The sequence below is a fragment of the Rhinopithecus roxellana genome, chromosome 8 (assembly GCF_007565055.1).
Source record: "Rhinopithecus roxellana isolate Shanxi Qingling chromosome 8, ASM756505v1, whole genome shotgun sequence".
Lineage (NCBI taxonomy): Eukaryota > Metazoa > Chordata > Mammalia > Primates > Cercopithecidae > Rhinopithecus > Rhinopithecus roxellana.
The window spans coordinates 11992883-12012140 of NC_044556.1; the positions used below are offsets into that span (position 1 = coordinate 11992883).

Genomic DNA, 19258 nt, shown 5'->3' on the forward strand with positions numbered 1-19258 from the left:
GGAAGTGCATCCTCGCCATGGGGGCCCTGAGGCCTCTCCTCCCTGGAGAGGATCTTGGTGTGAGGAGCTTGGTCTGAGGGGAGGCGGGGGACATGAGGCTCTTGCTGCTGCTGACAGGTGCCAGAAGGGCTGCTGTGGCGGCTCAGGCCTGTAATCCCGGCACTTTGGGAAGCCGGGGCGGGCAGATCACCTGAAGGTTAGGAGTTCGAGACCAGACCTGGCCAACATGGTGAAACCCCGTCTCTACTAAAAACACAAAAATTAGCTGGGCGTGGTGGCTACTCGGGAGGCTGAGGCTTGAACCCAGGAGGCGGAGGGTGCAGTGAGCCCAGATCATACCATTGCACTCCAGCCTGGGCAACAAGAGCCAAAGAACAGCAAAACGCCTGTCTCAAAAAAAAAATAAAAAAAGAAAGTCCCCGAAGGTCTTGGGGCTGAGGGACAGCGAAGTGGCCTTTGAGGGTGGGGCCTGGCACTGCACACGGCAGGCTAGTCATGGCCCCCCAAGAAAGATCCAGCATTGGGAGCTCAGGCTTCCCCACCCCGTGCCAGGTCTGGGCTCTGGGGCTGGAGTGTGGGGCCTGAGTGCGCCCAAGGGGTTCAGCCTGGGGGTCTGTGAGACTTTTCCAGGGCAGGGAATTTGACAAGGTCCTGAGCACTGGACTGGCCCCCCGGGTGCCCACACATCCTACAACTCTTCTCATTGGGCACGACCTCTAGCAATGGCCAGTATTGCCTTGGCCTGTGGGGGTCCCCAAGGTTTCAGGAAGAGGAAAGGACTGTCAAGCTCCGGCAACAGCGACGGCCCAGGGCCTGGATGGGCTTCTGGTGGGGAGGGCCCTGTGGCAGGGGTGGGGGTTGTCACATCTCAGACCAAGGCCAGGACATGGCCAGAACCCCAGGATCAGAGGGACTGATCAGCGTCTGTCAGTGACAGGAAGCTGGACTGAGAGAGGGAGAGAGAGCAAGAGAGCGAGACAGAGACAGAGACCGAGGGGGAGAGAGCAAGAAACCAAGAGAGACAGGGAGACAGAGATAGAGACAGACCAAGGGAGACAGGGACAGAGGGGGAGACAGGAAGAGGGAGACAGTCTCTGGGTGCTCGCAGACCCTAAGGTGGTCTCGCAGCCTTCAGGTCCAGAAGGCAGCTTCCAGTGGCCGTGGCTACTGAGCGGAAGTCCAGGGACGCCGGGGCACAGCTCCCCTCCCTCCCGGGCAGCCCCTCCTGCTTCCCTTCCTTTGGAAGGAGTGGTGCTGGGTCTGAGCCCCAGCCCATCTTCCTCACTGCAGCAGCAGGGCCAAGACCCACGCTCCTTGGGCCGAGCGGCACGTCACGGAGCACGGCCCTCACCCACAGATGCCCAGGCCGGCCTAGTCTTCTCTGAACACCCCCAAGCCTGACTCTGAATGTCCTGGAGGCGTGAATGTCCACGAGGCTGGGGGACCTGCTGGCCCTGTCCCCACACTGCCTTCAGCCTTTCATCATCCAACCAAAGACAGAAGCTCAAACGTGGGCACCAAAGTCTAGAAGACGCACCAAACTCCAGGCTCCAAGCACATCCACCCACGGTGGCTTTATTCAGTCACATCCCCACGCCCACAACTCCCTCCACCAGGCAGAGGGGAGGCCACCCCACGGCAGCACCCGGGGATCCTGGGCCGGCAAAGGGCCCCAGCCAGAGGGCACCAACCCCAGGAAGCCATGGTCCCCACCTGGAGCTTCCCTCGGCTGCCCTGGCCCTTGAGCCCGTCCCGAGGATTTGTGCTTTGACTGACAGGGAGCAGCAGGAAGCCGCCAGCCCACCGCGCCCATGGGTGTCCTTGGAGGGCAGACTGATGGAGCAGTGATCCCGGCTCCTGAGCGGCACTTCCTCAGCTCCCACAGCCCCCGCAGTCAGGCCCCATGAGTCCCCCGGGGGCAGTGACCAGATCCTGGCTGGGACAGCGCCGGGACAGGCCCTCTCTATGGGCCTAAGGTCAATGCAGGCGGAGGCTCGCTGGGCCCAGGCCAATGAACCCACCAGTAGGAGCCCTCACTGGGCAGCAGGGCCAGGAGGGCACCAGGGACTGGCACAGAGTCCACTCAGGGCAAGCGTCTGTGGCCTGGAACTGCCCTCGCCAAGGCACTGGGGGGTTACGGAGCAGATCCTTCAGACGGCCTTGGGCCAGAAGCTCCCCGCACAGCCAGGCACCTCAAGCGATGTCTGCGAGCCTCGCCCTGTCCCAGTGGCTCCTGGCACCCCTGGGAGCGTCAGCACCACCCCAAAGCTGGGTGCCTGTGTCCCCACTAAACAGAAGGGAAACCGAGGGAGGGGCGCCGGCTGGCAGTGGAGCATTCTGGCAGCGCCAGGCAACCGAGCACCGACTGGCAGCAGCTGGGGTTTGGTTTTCGGAAGCGAAGGCTGGCGTCAGCACACAGGGAAGGCCACCCGGTGATGCGCCTCGACGGTGTTAGATTTACCGAAGGAGAGTGGCCTCCTGGGTGTGCCACTCAGGCACGGTGAGGGTCTGTGGCACCACCAGTCACATGGCAGGGCAGAGGGTGGCGCCATCCTGCAAGCCCGCGACAGCGGACCAGAGTCCCGTCCTCACGCTGCACAGTGGGTGCTGTGGGTTTCAAAAATACGCCTTCAGACCGAGACCCTCCCAGCTGTCAGCGCTCCTTGGTGCCGAGCTGCCGGGCACCTACTGGCTGCTCTCCAGTCTCAAGGAGATGGGGCAGCGGCTGTGGGGGGAGCTGGCCTCAAGCCCCGAGGTCATAGGGAGCCAGGTGGGGCCCAGGAGCACCCGGCACTTGCCGAAGCTGGACCCTTTAGAGGACAAGCGTGGAGGGTCTTTCGGGTGGGGGCAGCCCCAGCTGTGTGCCCCGAGGCCCCGGGAAGTGGGGACAGGCTGAGGAGGGAGCCAGGAGCACGGGCTTCCTCCCGGGTGTCTCCAGGGCTGGGCTCAGCTGCCGAGCCTGGTTCACGTGGGGCCGAGGGCCGCGTCTGCAGGCGGCTCCAGCGGGCAGCACGGGCTCTCGGCAGGGCCTCTGGAAAGGACAGGGAGGGCTGGGTTTAGCGACTCCACGGGACGGGGATGCCTGGGCTCTTCTGGGGAGATGGCACCCGCCATCCTGACCACATCTGTGTTCACCAGGCAGTCCCCACTGCCAGGACCCGACTCCAGAGAGCCCCCATGGCCCCGCAGCACCTGCCCTAGACGTGCTCCATCTCTGGGTCCGGGTCGGGCTCCTCCTCCTCATCCTCCTCGTCTTCCTCCTCATCGTCCTCGGTGCAGGCCTTGTCCAGCGGCGCCTCGCCGTCACGGGCCAGCTCCTCCACGTGCGCCAGCATGTCGGCCATCAGCGCCTCCTCCAGCCGCTTCCGCACCTGCTGCACCAGCTCCTCCTGCTTCCTGGGGACAGAGTGATCTTGCATTACACTCAGGTAAGCGGCCAGCAGGACGTGGACACAGGATGAACATGGGGACCTCGGCTGGGAGGGGAGCCCCGAGGGATCCACAGGCATCCCCAGAACCAGCCCTAGCCCGTGCCGCCCCTCCCTTCACAATCCATGCACAGAACAACTGGCCATCAGCAGCATCTGCCACCCTCCCAGATGGCCCACCTGCCACCTCTGCTGGAACCCAGGCAGGGACCCAACACCTCAGTCCCCAGACCTGGCCCTGAGACTTCCCCACGCTCAGCTGCAGAAACCCTTGCTTCTGTCCCTTGACAGGCACTGAGTAGGGCAGGAACACCCTCACTAGGCCGGGTAGAAGCTCACGCCTGTAATCCCGGCACTTTGGGCGGATCACTTGAGGTCAGGCGTTCCAGACCAGCCTGACCAGCATGACGAAACCCCATCTCTAGCAAAAATACAAAAATGAGGCAGGCGTGGTGGCGAGTGCCTATAATCCCAGCTACTTGGGAGGCTGAGGCAGGAGAATTGCTTTTTTTTTTTTTTTTTTTGAGACGGAGTCTGGCTCTGTCGCCCAGGCTGGAGTGCAGTGGCCGGATCTCAGCTCACTGCAAGCTCCGCCTCCCAGGTTCATGCCATTCTCCTGCCTCAGCCTCCCGAGTAGCTGGGACTACAGGCGCCCGCCACCTCGCCCGGCTAGTTTTTTGTATTTTTTTTAGTTGAGACGGGGTTTCACCGTGTTAGCCAGGATGGTCTCGATCTCCTGACCTCGTGATCCACCCGTCTCGGCCTCCCAAAGTGCTGGGATTACAGGCTTGAGCCACTGCGCCCGGCCGAGAATTGCTTGAACCTGGGAGGCGGAGGTTGCAGTGAGCTGGGATCGCACCATTGCACTCCAGCCTGGGCAACAGAGGGAGACTCTGCCAAAAAAAAGCCTCACCAAAATCAGCTACCATCAGCCCGCAGCACCCCCCGCCGGCTCGCAGGCCCGGGGTCACCTTTCCACTGCCCACTATGCACCAGCGTGCGTTCCCTTACCATGGCTCAGGGGCCTGAGAAAAAGAATCCACACCACGTCTCAACCCACCAACAGGGACTGGGGCCCTCATCTTTGGGGACTACAAGCTGATGCCAGGCACTCCAGGGTGGCCGCTCCTCTGCCTGCGGACTCCTGGGCCGCAGCATGCGCTTTTGCCCGCCTCCCTCTCCAGCTGCCCAGAGCCCCTCCTTGTCTCTGTTCCGCTTTCACTCCCAGGTGAGTCTGATTGTGTTTGTCCCCAGTTGTGGCCAAGGCTCAGCCACCCCCTGCCCCCGGGGTCTCTCCAGCGGCTCCTGCAGACCTGAGCTGCTCCCTCTCACTCTGTCCCCACCACCCGAAACACCCTGGCTCACCTACTCCACTGCAGCCACCAGACAGGACCCCACCTCCTGCTGAACCCACCACCGAGTTCCTAATTTCAATGCCTTTTTCTATTTCTATAAGTTCTTTTTTTATTTTTTTAACTCTGTGACCCAGGCTGAAGTGCAGTGGCAGGATCTCAACTCACTGCAACCTCCGCCTCCCGGATTCAAGTGATTTTCCTGCCTCAGCCTCCTGAGTAGCTGGGACCACAGGCGTATGCCAACACACCCAGCTAATTATTTTATTCTACTTTTTAATAGAGATGAGGCTTCACCATGTTGGCCAGGCTGGTCTTGAACTCCTGACCTCAGGTGATCCTCCTGCCTCGGCCTCCCAAAGTGCTGGGATGACAGGTGTGAGCCACTGTGCCCAGCCTTATTTCTGCAAGTTTTGCAGGGCTCTTCATGATCTGCCCGCTGTTTCTTAGTCTTGTTCTTTTCTTATGTTGTCAGTTCTTCCTATTCCACCGTCTTAATATCGGGGAGTTCCCTGGGCATGTGGAGTGTGAATGGACCTCAAACCCAAATGAGGGGCCCAAAAGCACCACACCCAGAGGAAGATGCCGCCAGCCGCCCAGGACAGGAACCCTTGGCACCCACAGTCTGTGTGCTTGCGGGGGTGGCATCTTAGGTCCATGTCTTCGCCCTGCGTGGGGGCACAGGGTCTCTTCTCCTTGTGCCCAGGGGGCTTTGACCCCTGGCTGCTGCCACAGGAAACCCACATGCCCCAGCGCCTCCCTGGTTGCTCCAGGTTTCAGTTCCTTGTTTCTGGAACCCTCAAGAGCTTCCTTTCCTCTGACCTAAGCCATGTGCTGCATTGAACGTGAGAAGCCCCATCTTCTCTCCAGCACTTCCCGAGTTTTCTGCAGGCGCCTCCGTCACTGGGGGCCTTGTGTCCGCCCTGCACACGGAACGTGGGTTCGGCCCTGAGGCCCTGCCGGAGGGCCCCTCACCCTTGGGCTGCTCAGCCTCACCTGACTGCTGCCTGTTTCTGCAGCGGCTGTGTTCCCTGCTGTTCGCTCCCAGGCTCTGCACGCTGGAACTGCCCCTCAGCAGGTGCCCTGTGCCATCTCTCTGAAGGCAGAGAGCCCTGGCCTGCCCTGTCCCTCCATCTCCAGGGCCCAACGTGGAGCCCAGCACCCAGCACAGCCAGTCCTCACGGACTCAAAGGACGATACTCTTTTCAAGAACGTTTCTTCAAGGGGTGCCTGGCTCGCCCTGAACCCAGGACGTGGGTGAAACAGTTCATACTGGTCCGACGATGGGTACCCTTGCCCCGTCTATTTCTGTTTCAAAACCCCAGCAGCGTTGTGGGGAGACGGGAAACATGCAGGCACACGGGAACACTCAGGGTCCCCATGCCCCCAGGAGACAGGGCGGATGAGCAGGGGACCAGGCCGAGGAGCTACCTGATGTCCTCGTCGGTCACCATGAAGGCTTTGCACAGGGGCTGCGTGGTGTTGAGCCACACGCCAGGGTTCTTCTCCACAGCGGCCGAAAGCTGTCCCGTGATGGGCATGGTGCTCGTGTGCAGGGCGCTGGCGATGGCTGACAGCAGCGTCTCATCCGTGCAGCCAGGTCCCACCCCTGCCAGGCAGTGGACAAACAGCCACAAGTGGAGAGGTCACCACGGGGCAGCTGTGGCCCGGAGAGGCCACGGAAATGCCCCAAGAATGGGAGCTGCCACGTTCTCCCCGCGACTCGGGTTCCATTTCTAAATTCCCTCTCCTACTTGTGTTATTACATTCATAACAGAAAAAAAGCAAGCGAGGCCAGGTGCGGCCTCTCCCGCCTGTAATCCCAGTATCTTGGGAGGGCGAGGTGGGAGGACTGATTGAGCTTAGGAGTTTGAGACCAGCCTGGACAACATAGTGAGACTCCTGTCTCTACAAAAGAATTAAAAATTAGCCAGGTGTCACGCTGCATGCCTGTGGTCCCAGCTACTCAGGAGGCTGAGCTGAGAGAACCACTTGAGCCCGAGAGGTGGAGGCTGCAGCGAGTAGTAATGGCACCACTGTACTTCAGCTTGGGCCATGAAAAGACTGCCTTTTTTCTGAGACAGGGTCTTGCTCTGTCTTTTCCGTAGAGATGTAGAGATGGGGTCTATGTTGCCCAAGCTGGTCTTGAACTTCTGAGATCAAGTGATACGCCTGCCTCAGCCCCCCAAAGTGCTGGGATTATAGGTGTGAGCCACTGTACCCAGCCGACCCTGTCTCAGAAAACCACCACCAAAACCATGCAAGAGCTGCATTCTTTGTTCTGTGGTGGGGACGTGCTCGGAGGGTGCAGGAGCAAAGTCAGCTGTCCTTGTTTGTTTTTAGGATCCCCATGGCAAAACTGCACGTCCTGCAGGTGAAAACAGCCCCAGGCCTGCACCACACCTGGAAGCCACAAAGCCCCACCCGCAGGGTCTCCAAGGTCAAGAATGAAGGGCCCAGCCCAAGCGCCCTTACCCATCCCCAATCCCACTAGGTCTCCTCCCGCCCCAGCCACAGGCAGATTCGCTCTAAGCACCCGCAGCAGGAACAGCCATCCACCCTGCTAGGAGATGAGGGCACCCGCAGCACCTCCACCCCACCCGGCACGTCCCCTTCTGCCTTCCCTCAGGGCGCCCGCTCACCCTGCAGGCCTTTGGGGAGGTCCATGGTCTTGACCAGCTCCTCAGCAATGTCGAAGGCATTCAGGCCGCTCAGCTTCTTCTCCCAGAAGAGCTGCCCAGACACAGATGTGAACCTCAAGGGCGGCCCGCCTGGCCTCCTCGCCCCGTGTGGGTCCCTGTGGGGCCTCTCCCTTCCCAGGGCCTTGGGTCTCCAGCCCCTGCCCGGGCTTTCTGCAGCCAGGGATCCAGTGGACGTTTGTAAATAAGAATAAAAACACACATGGGGTGGCTTGCGCCTGCAATCCCAGCACTTTAGGAGGTCGAGGTGGGCGGATCACCTGAGGTCAAGAGTTTGAGACCAGCCTGGTCAACATGGTGAAACCCCTTATCTACTAAAAATGCAAGAAAAGGTCGGGTGTGGAGATGGGTGCCTGTAATCCCAGCTATTTGGCAGGCTGAGGCAGGAGAATCACTTGAACCCGGGAAGTGGAGGTTGCAGTGAGCTGAGACCGCACCATTGCACTCCAGCCTGGACAACGACAGCAAAACTCCGTCTCAAAAAAAAAAAAAAAAATTAGCCACGCGTAGTGACAGGTACCTGAAATCCCAGCTACGTGGGAGGCGGAGGTGGAAGGATCACTTGAACCTGGTTGAAAACAGGAGGCAGAGGTTGTAGTGAGTTAAGATCCCGCCACTGCACTCCAGCCTGGGTGACAGAGTGAGATTCTGTCTCAAAAAAAAAAAAAAAAAGAAAAAGAAAGAAAAAAAAGAAAAAACAAAAAGAAAATACACACGGTTCTCATCTCGGGTTTTTAAGAAGTAGGTTACACAGTCACATATGGGCACTCAGCCCCCTGTATCTGTGGGTTCATAACCACACACCCAACCAGCTGGAAACTGAAAATATTTGGGGGGAAAAAAAGATAAAAATAATACAACCGGCCAGGTGAGGTGGCTCACACCTGTAATTCCCACAGTTTTGGAGGCCAAGGTGGGAGGATCACTTGAGGCCAGGAGCTTGAGACCAGCCTGGGCAACATACAGAGACCCTGTCTCAAAAATGAAAAACTAAAAAAAAGGAATAAAACATGCACAACAAGGAGCTGTCACAAGCATCTACACCTCATGAGGAATCTAGAAAATACCTGCAGGTAACGTGCAAACATTAAACCATTTCCATTTTTTAAAAAATATTTTTGGGGCCGGGCGCGGTGGCTCAAGCCTGTAATCCCAGCAGTTTGTGAGGCCGAGACGGGCAGATCACGAGGTCAGGAGATCAAGACCATTCTGGCTAACACGGTGAAACCCCGTCTTTACTAAAAAAAACCCAAAAAACTAGCCGGGCGAGGTGGCGGGTTCCTGTAGTCTCAGCTACTCCGGAGGCTGAGGCAGGAGGAGAATGGCGGGAACCCAGGAGGCGGAGCTTGCAGTGAGCTGAGATCCGGCCACTGCACTCCAGCCTGGGCGACAGACTCAAAAAAAAAAAAAAAAAAAATTAGGCCGGGTGCAGTGGCTCAAGCCTGTAATCCCAGCACTTTGGGAGGCTGAGATGGGCGGATCACAAGGTCAGGAGATCGAGACCATCCTGGCTAACACGGTGAAACTCCATCTCTACTAAAATACAAAAAAAAAAAACTAGCCGGGCGAGGTGGCGGGCGCCTGTAGTCCCAGCTACTTGGGAGGCTGAGGCAAGAGAATGGCGCGAACCCGGGAGGCGGAGCTTGCAGTGAGCTGAGATCCGGCCACTGCACTCCAGCCCGGGTGACAGAGCAAGACTTGCTCTATCCCTCAGGCTGGAGCACAGTGGTGTGATCATAACTACCGCAGCCTCAGCCTCCTGGGCTCAAGCAATCCTCCCACCTCAGCCTCCCAAGAAGCTGGGACCACAGGCGCGCACCACCACGTCCAGCTAATTTTTTTACTTTTTTTTGCTTCGTCACGTAGCCCGGGCTAGCCTGGAACTCCTGCGCTCGATTCCATCCGCTCCACGTATGATCTTATTCCAAACGTCCACCCACCGAAGTGAACAAGTTGGCCGGGAAGGCCGGGGTCGCTATGGTTGAGCTCACCTGGCGCGGCTGGTCCACCGCCTTCTGTGGGTCGCTCTTGACCTTGTTGCTGGGGTGGTTGGTAATCTTGGTCACTGGCTGCTTGAAGATGGACGCCGTCTGGCGCACGGGTAGCGCCGTGTTCAGGTCGGGCTTGCCCTGCGGGAGGAAGGAGATGCAGTCCGGCCTGGGGGCGCCTCGGCGGCGCGGAGCCTCAAGGGGTGCGGGGCCCGAGCGACCCCTCGCCCTGCCGGCGCCCCTCGCGTCCCCCGTGCCCTCCAGGACCCCCACGGTCCGGGGAGGCCGCTCCCGCAGGGTCGGCCCGGCCGGCTCTGGAGCCCCCGCCGCGGGCCGCGTCCTCGCCATGAGCCCTGCACTCTGCGCCCTGTGGCCTGCGCCTTCCGCTCTGTGCCCTCCGCCCGCTGTGACCTCCTGCGCTCTGGACGCCGGACTGCGTCGCCTGCAGGTCACGTCACGGCCGCGTCCCCGCCTAGAACGCCCCGCGCCGACGTCACCCGCGTGACGCCACCACTCACCTTGACCTGGTTGGAGGAGTCGTAGCGCACGCGCTGGCGACTCTTGTTCATCTTGCTCATCAGCATCTTGCCCGTGCGGAAGTCGAAGGTGCTCAGGTCCATGGAGCCGCCCAGGTAGCGGGCCAGCTGCGGCTTGCTGCGGAACTTCTTCCCGCTCGGGCTGCAGGGAGGCGGGACGGTCGGTGCCTGGGCCGGACTCGGGACCCCGGATCCCAAACCCAGGCCTTGGCCCCAGACCTAAACCCAGTCCCAGCCCCAGACCTCAACCTGGCCGTGACCCCAAACCTGGGCCCTAGCCCCAGGCCCAGACTCCAACCCTGGCATGACCCCAGACCTTCATCCCAGACCCCAGCACCCCAAAACTGGCCCCCACATCTGGGCGCCAGCCCCAGCCCCAGCCTCCACATTGGATCCTTGCCCCAGACCCCTAACTCCGTCCCCTCTGAATCCTCCCCACCGTAGGCCCTGGCAGCGTCAGGCACAGCAGACACTGAGCTCGGGCACAAACGCTATTACCTACAGGAGGATGAGTCCTGGCTCTGGGAAGATAGCTCACATTTCCAGAACATTCCAGAAATGGAATTTAGGTCACATTCTTGAGAAAAGACCCCACGGAGAACAGGTATGTGAGGGACAGCCCTAAAAGCAATCTCCTTCCCCCTTGCGGTTACAGCGGCAGGGCCAGGCTGGGAAGGCGCGTCTCATTCTAAGATCTGGGGCCAGGCTCCAACAGCTGCTTGGGCATAACCCGACCGGGGAGCTCGCAACAAGGCAGCCAGGTAAACACAGACCTGCCCTCAGACACGGGGCTCTCTGCTCTCAGCCTGCCACAGACAAGCGCCGACAGCTCATCCTCTCCAGGACCTAAGGACAGCCACCTATGGGTTGCCCTGTGTGTCACATGTGGTCACACTACAGGATGACAAGCACCCAACCCAGCACATCGCCATCAGGGTTGGGATGTACGATGGAACAGCCATGTTGGAAAAGCCTGACACCTCCTCACCGAGTTTCCTGATGACCCAGACATGACATTCTGAGGTATCTGCCCGAGAAATGAGCACATATCCACACCATCACTTCTACATGGATGTCCCCAGGAGCCCCACCACAGGAGCTGGGAGGTGGAAGCAGCCCAGATGCCTTCAGTGGATGAAAGGAAAACACACCATGGCCCATCCACACAATGGGGTAAGACTCAGCCATGAAAAGCAGCGCGGCTCTGACACAGGCCACAGCGTGGATGCACCTTCAGGACAGCACACTCAGTGAGAGACGCCAGACACAAAAGGCCACACAGTATGTGACCCCATTTTTTTTTTTTTTCTGAGACGGAGTCTCGCTCTGTCGCCCAGGCTGGAGTGCAGTGGCCGGATCTCAGCTCACTGCAAGCTCCACCCCCCGGGTTTACGCCATTCTCCTGCCTCAGCCTCCCGAGTAGCTGGGACTACAGGCGCCTGCCACTGCGCCCGGCTGGTTTTTTGTCTTTTTTAGTAGAGACGGGGTTTCACCGTGTTAGCCAGGATGGTCTCGATCTCCTGACCTCGTGATCCGCCCGTCTTGGCCTCCCAAAGTGCTGGGATTACAGGCTTGGAGCCACCGCGCCCGGCCAATGTGTGACCCCCATTTCTATGAAATGTCTAGAACGGGATAATTTGGAGACAGCAAGAGGGCACATAGTGCCAGAGGCTGGGGTGAGGGATGTGGAGTGACTGCTGATATGGATGCGACTTTCTTTCTTTCTTTCCTTTTGGAGATAGGGTCTCACTGTCACTCAGGCTGGAATGCAGTGGCTCAATCACAGCTCACTGCAACCTTGAACTCCTGGGCTAGGGTGATCCTTCCACTTTAGTCTCCCACGTAGCTGGGACGACAGGCACAAGCCACCACGCCTGGCTAATTTCTTTATCTTTTTTTTTTTTTTTTGAGATGGAGTCTCACTCTGTTGTCCAGGCTAGAGTGAAGTGGCTCGATCTTGGCTCTCTGCAACCTCCACCTCCAGGTTCAAGTGATTCTCCTGCCTGAGCCTCCTGAGTAGCTGGGTGTACAGGTGCCGCCACCACACCTGGCTAATTTTTGTATTTTTAGTAGAGACCAGGTTTCACCATGTTGGTCAGGCTGGTCACAAATGCCTGACCTCACGTGATCTGCCCGCCTTGGTCTCCCAAAGTGCTGGGATTACAGGTGTGAGTCATCATGCCCTGCCGCTTCATTTCTTTGTTTTTCATTTTTACTTTTAGAGCCAGGGTCTCCTTTTGTTGCCCAGGCTGGAGTGCAGTAGTGTGATCATAGCACACTGCAGCCTTGACCTCCTAGGCTCAAGGGATTGTCCTGCCTTGCCCTCCTGAGTAGCTAGGACTACAAGTGTGCTCCACCATGCCCAGCTAATTTTTAAATTTTTTGCATAGATGGGGTCTATGTTGCCCAGGTTGGTCTCCAACTTACGATCTCAAGAGATCCTCCTGCCTCGACCTCCAAAGGGGTTACAGGTAGGAGCCACTATGCCTGGCTGGTTTATCTCGATAAAATAATTTAGAAATAATAGCACTTGTATGGTGCTTACTAGGCCAGGTACCTCAAACATACTGTATCTATAAACTCAGTCAACAGTCACCTTTATTAATAATGCATCAGCCTGAGATTGGTAGGTAGCCCTGTTTTGCTGGTTTCCCAGAATCCTCTAGGGCAGGCTCCTCCTGTCCTCTTCTGCCCCTGCCCCAGATGTCCTGGCCCATGGCAGACGCCAGATGCCAGACAACTGAGACAGCTCAGAAGAATCTCCTGTAGCCAGAAGGAAACTCAATTCTGCAGGCACTGCACAGAAATGCTTGGTCCCATGCTCAGCTCAATCGCCTCTATCCAGGATCTACGTACTGGGCTGATACACAGACCATAGGAAGTTTTATTTCTCTCCACCCGGCCCCCCCGCCAACCCTGGGCAAATTCCATGGTCCACAAGGACACGGACGGGCTCCAGCATGTCCACTAGGACAGGGCGCCGCAGGGAGGGCATGAGGAGAAGTGCCTGGGGGTCCGAAACCACTCAGGACTCCTCCCGGAGATTTACTTTTGAGATTTACTCTTCTAATTACTCTCCGGGCTGGCTGACCTTACATCGAAGGTGGTTTGCCCAGGGCAGTGGAAAGAAACCAAGACCAGAGGCTCAGACTCAGGCTTCACATAGCCACAAGAGGAGACCCCACAAAACACGCCCAGCAGCTCTTTGCCTCCAGTCACCCCAAAGAGAGGCTGTTCTGCCTTTTAAGATGAAGGCAAACAAGGCTGGGTGCGGTGGCTCACGCCTGTAATCCCAGCACTTTGGGAGGCTGAGAGGGGTGGATAACCCGAGCTCAGGAGTTTGAGACAAGCCTGGGCAACACAGTGAAACCCGTCTCTACCAAAATATAAAAAATTAGCCGGGCATGGTGGCGTGCGCCTGTAGTCCCAGCTACTCGGGAGGCTGAGGCAGGATTGGTTTGAACCCAGGAGGCGGAGGTTGCAGTGAGCCGAGATCGTGCCACTGCACTCCAGCCTGGGCGACAGAGCAAGACTCTGTCTCCAAAAAAAAAAAGGTGAACAGACACAGATGACAGACTGGTTGTTAGGACTGGGGGTGGGTGCACAAGGCAGTGGCAAATGGGTCTGGGGTTCTTTCTGGGGTGATGGAAATTCTAAACTTGAATCTGAGGATAGCTGCACATACCCGTAAATATGTGAATATGCTAAAAAACCATTGACTCGTGCACTTTAAATGAGTGTATTGTATGGTACATAAACTGTATCTCAATAATACCCTCTCTAAAAGAATAAATGCAGTGGCTCACACCTGAGGTCAGGAGTTCGAGACCAGCCTGACTGACATGGTGAAACCCCATCTCTACTAAAAATACAAAATTAGCCAGGCGTGGTGGCACATGCCCGTAATCCCAGCTAGTTGGGAGGCTGAGGGCAGGAGAATTGCTTGAGCTCGGGAGGTGGAGGTTGCAGTGAGCCGAGATTGCACCATTGCACTCCAGCCTGGGTGACAGGGCAACACTCCGTCTCAAAAAAATCAAAAAACAAAAAGAGGGTGGTGTAATCCCAGCACTTTGGGAGGCCGAGGTGGGACGATCACCTGAGGTCAGGAGTTCCAGACCAGCCTGGCCAACAGGTGAAACCCCGTCTCTATTAAAAATACAAAAATTAGCTGGGGGTGGTGGCGGGGGCCTGAAATCCCAGCTACTTGGGAGGCTGAGGCAGGAGAATCACTTGAACCCAGGAGGCGGAGGTTGCAGTCTGCCGAGATTGTGCCACTGCACTCCAGCTTGGGTGACAGAGCGAGACTACCTCTCAAAATAAATAATAAAAATAAAATGAAAATAAAAAATTAGCTGGGCATGGGGGCACATGCCTGTAGTCCCAGCTACTCCGGAAGCTGAGGCGGCAGGATCGCTTGAGCCCAGGAGGTCAAGGCTGCAGTGAGCTAGGATTGCACCACTGCACTCCAGCCTGGGTGACAGAACAAGACCCTGTCTCTAAATAAATAAATGAATGCAAATGCAAGGTAGAGGGGGTTAGTGGTAACCAGGGGCTGGGGGAGGAAGAAGTGGGGAGTGACTGCTAATGAGGACAGAGCTGCTTTTCAGGGTGATGAGAATGTTCTGGAATTACACAGTGGTGATGGTTGCACAGTTTTGTGAATATACTAAAAACCACTGGTGGCCAGGTGTGGTGACTCACGCCTATAATCCTAGCACTTTGGGAATCTGAGGTGCTGGGGTCAGAAGTTGAGGTCAGGAGTTCGAGACCAGGCTGGCCAACATGACGAAACCCCTTCTCTACTAAAAATACAAAACTTAGCTGGGCATGGTGGCAGATGCCTGTAATCCCAGCTACTTGGGAGGCTGAGACAGGAGAATCGCTTGAACCCGGGAGGCATAGGTTGTAGTGAGCTGAGATTGCACCATTGCACTGTGGCCTGGGAGAAGAGGTAAACTCCGTCTCAAAAAAAAAACAAAAAAAAAAACAAAAAAAAACAAAAAAAAACCCCACTGAATTGTACATTTTTAAAAAGTAGCTTTGGCCAGGTAGTGGCTCATGCCTGTAATCCCAGCACTTCGGGAGGCTGAAGCAGGTTAATTGCTTGAGTACAGGAATTCGAGACCAGTCTAGTCTAGGCAACATAGTGAAACTCCATCTCTATAAAAATAAGCCAGGCATGGTGGCACGTGCCTGTAATTCCCGCTACTTGGGAGGCTGAGCTGAGAGGGTCACCTGAGCCTGGGAGGTCGAGAATGCATAAGCCATGATTGTACCACTGCACCCCAGCCTGGGTGAGACCCTGTCTCAAAGAAAAAGAAAAGTAGCTTTTGTAGAATGTGAATTATATCTCAATTTTTAATAAAGGTTATGCCTATCTATTGACACAGAAAGATGTCCCTGAGATTTTATTCAATGAACAAAGAACAGCCTTGATAAAATCACACATATAGAAAAAGGTGGGCGTCACGGCCTGAACTATCGTAGGCACACCCAACAGAGAACACAGCCTGGGAGCCTGCAGCCTCAGATGAAAGCCTGGGCTGAGGAGGCCCCAGACCCCCAGAGGGTGGCTCTGGGCTGAGTCTGGCTTCACCCTCTGCAGAGAAACCTGAAATCTCCCCAGCCTGTTTAGAGAGCTTTTCCCCGCTTTTCTCCACTGCTAGACCCTCATGCTCAGGGCCAGGGCCCAGAGTGGGAATGAGAGAGCTGGGGTGAAGACAGTCTCAGGGCACTCCGCACAAGCTGGCCTTCATCCCAGCTCCCAAGCTGCAGCCACCTCTTAGGGGGTTCCTGCTGCCTGGACGCCTCTCCCTGTCACTCAATGTGACGTCCTCAGAGAGGGCCCCCTCCCTGACCCCAGTCTCAGTCAGGCCCCGCATCTGCCCTCCCAGATTTTAGCATGTGTCACTGCAGATCTCAGGATGTGTACCCACAGCTGTAATGGAAAGTGGCTGGTGCCCTGGCTGTCACCCGTAAGCAGGAGGGCCCGGCCTCACTCCTGGCTGAATGGTTGGGATCCAGGCAGCGCCTGGTGCTGGGGAGGCTTGTTTTTGCTAAGGGGCTGACACAGACCTGCTGTGGACTCTAGGGCAGCCTTTGGGAGAGGGAAAGCCAGAAATGTGCTTGGAGGGAGCATGCCGGCAGGCCCGGCCTCCTGACAGAGGACAGAACACAGGGCTTCAGGCTTTCTAAAGAGCCAGAGAGCCAATGAAGGGGGCCAATGAGTACCAAAGGGGGATGCACGACCCTGTCCCTGAGACAGGGATTGCAGTCCCACTATGCCAATGCCTGTAATTACAGGGTTCCAGCTCATAAGGGTACACATTTGGGGACCAAGTTTCCCCTCTCTCTTGCTGTCCTCCAACTTTCCAGGAACCAGTCCCTGAGCTCCTCCTGCAGGACCAGGCCCCACACACTGCTTCTGATCACAGCCATCCTTTCCCTGCTCACTTTCCTCACTTTATCTCCCCAAACCGGGACAGTCAAGAACCACAGGGGACCTAAGTGCACAGTGAACGGAGCGGTGGTTCTACCCCTCCTTGGCTCGTGGAAACCACCTGCCCTCACCTGGGCGGTCTCCGGCCCACGACCCCGAGCTGTGGGAAAAAGGGGGACCGACCGCACACCCCCCTTTACCCAGGTGCTCGGCACATGGCAGGCGTCCTGTTTCCCCTCATGGGGGACCTGAAGGGGCCGCGGGACAGTGAACCAAGGGGAGGGCGCAATCAAAGCTGGCCCAGAATCAAAAGCATCTTTCCCCAGCCAGGGAAAAAAAAAAAAAAGGAAGACAAACAGCAGGTGGCCGACTGACTGGGTACTGGCTGCAGCAGGCGACTACGTCTTTGTTCCACAGAGGGGGTTCCCTGCGACCTTTCTGAGCAGCGCCTGTTCCAATTTGGGGGGGTCTCTGAAAGCCTTCGACCACCAATAATATCTACGCAAAGACTACCGTTAGGTGGGCTCGGAAAATCGCAAGCCTGAGGTCTCCACCCTGAGGGGGCCACGACCCACGAGGTCCTCGGAAGGAGTGTGGGGGAGGAGGTGCAATACCTTTGAAAAAAGCAACGCTGCGAGGGAGACCAGTCACCCTGAGGCGCTTATTCCCAGGACTAGGTTGAGCCCAAGAACCCGCATTTTCACGCACGCTCTCCCCGATCCCCCCATGAGCCCTGCTCCCCGAAACCCCGGCTGGCCACCCCCTCGGGCTCCGCGCCACCCCAGGAGCGCCCCAAGAAGGCACCCCCCGCGTCTCACGGAAACCAAAGGAACAGCCCACCCCCCACCCCTGCCTCCCGGCAGCGTCTGGCCGTCGCCAGGCGCCCCTGGCCCAGCGCGCACGAACAAAGGCCACAGTCGCCGGCCGGCAGCCAGTCCCCAAACGGCCGGGCGAAAGCCATGCGGCCCAACAACCGGCGCACGCGCACTGGGCCTCCGCGCGCCGGTCGGACACGCACGCAAGACGCACGCACGCACGCACGGCGCACGCGCGGGGCCCGGGCCGCGGCCCGGGGCAGGGGCGCCGAGGCCGCCGCAGAGGCCGCTGGGAGGCGCCCGTTGAGGCCCTGCGCGGCCGGCGCGCTCATTCACCTATAGTAAAAGACATCCCTGTGGCCGGCCGACAGCCCCGACCTTCTGGGCACTTCTTCCCTCTCCCAGCCCTGCGGGAGCGCCGGGCACTCCCACCTCTTCCGCTCCATTGCGCCCGGCTCCTTGGCCCGTCGCCGGGCCCGCCGCCGCCGCCCGGACCCCCGCTCGCCGCCGCCGCCTCAGCTGCCTCTGCTGCCGCTGCCGCCGCCGCCACTTGCCGCGGCTGTTCCGGCCCGCGGGCCCCCGCCCTCCGCCCCCAGCCGGGCGCGCGCCGGCTTTGCCGCCCTCTCAGCCCCCTCCCCGCGCTCGCCAGCCCCCGCTCGGGGGGCCCGCTCCGCCCACCCGCCCGCGCGGGGCCCCGTGCTGCGCAGCCGCGGCGCCAGACCTCGCCCCTCTCCGGCAGCGCCAATCAGCGCACGGGGGCGGGGCCTCCGGTGGCAGTGCGCGCCTGCGCCCTGTGCCTCGCGAGCCGCTAGTGCTCAGCAGCTGTTCCTGGAGCCCGCACAGCCCTTTCCACCGTGCCCCCACTTCCCCGGCCGCCTGGGGCGCGTGCGCGGGGACATGCTTTCGTACTAGTGGGGTCCTTTTCCCCGACCTTTCTCCAGCCCAAGTCTTGGGGACTCTGGCTTAGTGACTGGACCTCGACTTCCCCACCCTCCTGGTCTCCCAGCTTCCGAGCTTTTTACGGGCGTCCAAATCTGGGGGGCTTCCTCCGTGACCACCCCCTCCATGCCGCCAAGTTCCCTCCAGTAGCTTTTTTTTTGTTTCTTTTTTTTGAGACGGAGTCTAACTCTTTTGCCCAGGCTGGAATGCAGAGGCGCGATCTTGGCTCATTTCAAGCCTCCGCCTCCCGGGTTCAAGCTATTCTCCTGCCTCAGCCTCCCAAGTACCTGGTTCCACGCACAGCTAATTTTTGTATTTTTAGTAGGGACGGGGTTCCACCGTGTTGGTCAGTCTGGACTCGAACTCCTGACTTCAAGTGATCAGCCCACCTCGGCCTCCCAAAGTGCTAGGATTATAGGCGTGAGCCACCACGCCCTGCCCAGTAGCTTTCTGACCCCTCGAAATCCAGGTATCTGGGCCCCCTGCTCCCCTGCTCCACCCCCTGCACCTTCGTCCAGCCACCATGTCTGGTCAGGAGAGTTCCAGGACCTTCCTGCGAAATCGCCCACCCACTGTTGTCTCCTCTTAACCCCTTCCCCAGCCAGTCAGAGGGATCCTGAAATGGAAACGGGTGGGCTACCCCGTCAGTCCCCCACTGACAGCATCGCTCCCAAGGCTAGGGCTGGGCCGGCCTGCACAGGTGTTCAAGGACTGAGTCTAGCTGCTGTGCCCCTCTGCCTCCAGCTGGAGAAGCTGTCCTGGTTCTAAGGACTCCTTTGTTGACATTGGGTCCACCCAATCTGGGATGCTCTCCCATGTGAAGATCTCATCCCATTTTCAAAGTCCCTTTAGCTGCAGGTTCCAGGGAGTAGGACAGGCACATTCATTTATTGATTGATTGACTGATCGAGACAGAATCTCACTTTATTGCACAGGCTGGAGTGCAATGGCGTGGCCTCGGCTCACTGCAACCTCCACCTCGCAGGTTCAAGCAATTCTCCTGCCTTACCTCCCAAGTAGCTGGGATTAAAGGTGCCCGCCACCACGCCCGGCTAATTTTTT

At 58.3% G+C, this 19258-nt stretch overlaps 2 protein-coding genes across 5 annotated transcripts in view; one reads left to right on the plus strand and one right to left on the minus strand.

Annotated features, from left to right (window-relative positions):
* Positions 1–19258, plus strand: part of MIER2 (MIER family member 2) — a 993207-nt gene that overhangs the window by 692830 nt on the left and 281119 nt on the right. The gene's annotated exons all lie outside the window — the stretch shown is intronic.
* Positions 1550–17833, minus strand: MBD3 (methyl-CpG binding domain protein 3). 4 transcript variants are annotated; one of them, XM_030935073.1, is made up of 7 exons: positions 17690–17833; positions 9986–10145; positions 9471–9608; positions 7423–7513; positions 6212–6389; positions 3193–3396; positions 1550–3031 (listed from the first exon to the last, which is right to left on the minus strand). In XM_030935073.1, exons 1-6 carry the CDS (start codon positions 17701–17703, stop codon positions 3198–3200), a joined length of 780 nt encoding a protein of 259 aa, XP_030790933.1. In that variant the 5' UTR covers positions 17704–17833; the 3' UTR covers positions 1550–3031; positions 3193–3197. The 4 variants fall into 4 exon arrangements, with proteins under 4 accessions (XP_030790933.1, XP_030790931.1, XP_030790932.1 ...); XM_030935071.1 differs by having other exon boundaries at positions 17594–17831; XM_030935072.1 differs by having other exon boundaries at positions 1550–3396.

Excerpts from the sequence above, each read along its gene's own strand:
- MBD3 (XM_030935070.1), bottom strand. The coding sequence starts at position 17,703 with ATGGAGCGGAAGAGGTGGGAGTGCCCGGCGCTCCCGCAGGGCTGGGAG. Across the intron at positions 7,514-9,470 it reads CGGTGGACCAGCCGCGCCAG|CTCTTCTGGGAGAAGAAGCT; the intron begins GTGAGCTCAACC and ends GTGTCTGGGCAG. Across the intron at positions 3,397-6,211 it reads GTGACCGACGAGGACATCAG|GAAGCAGGAGGAGCTGGTGC; the intron begins GTAGCTCCTCGG and ends CTCTGTCCCCAG.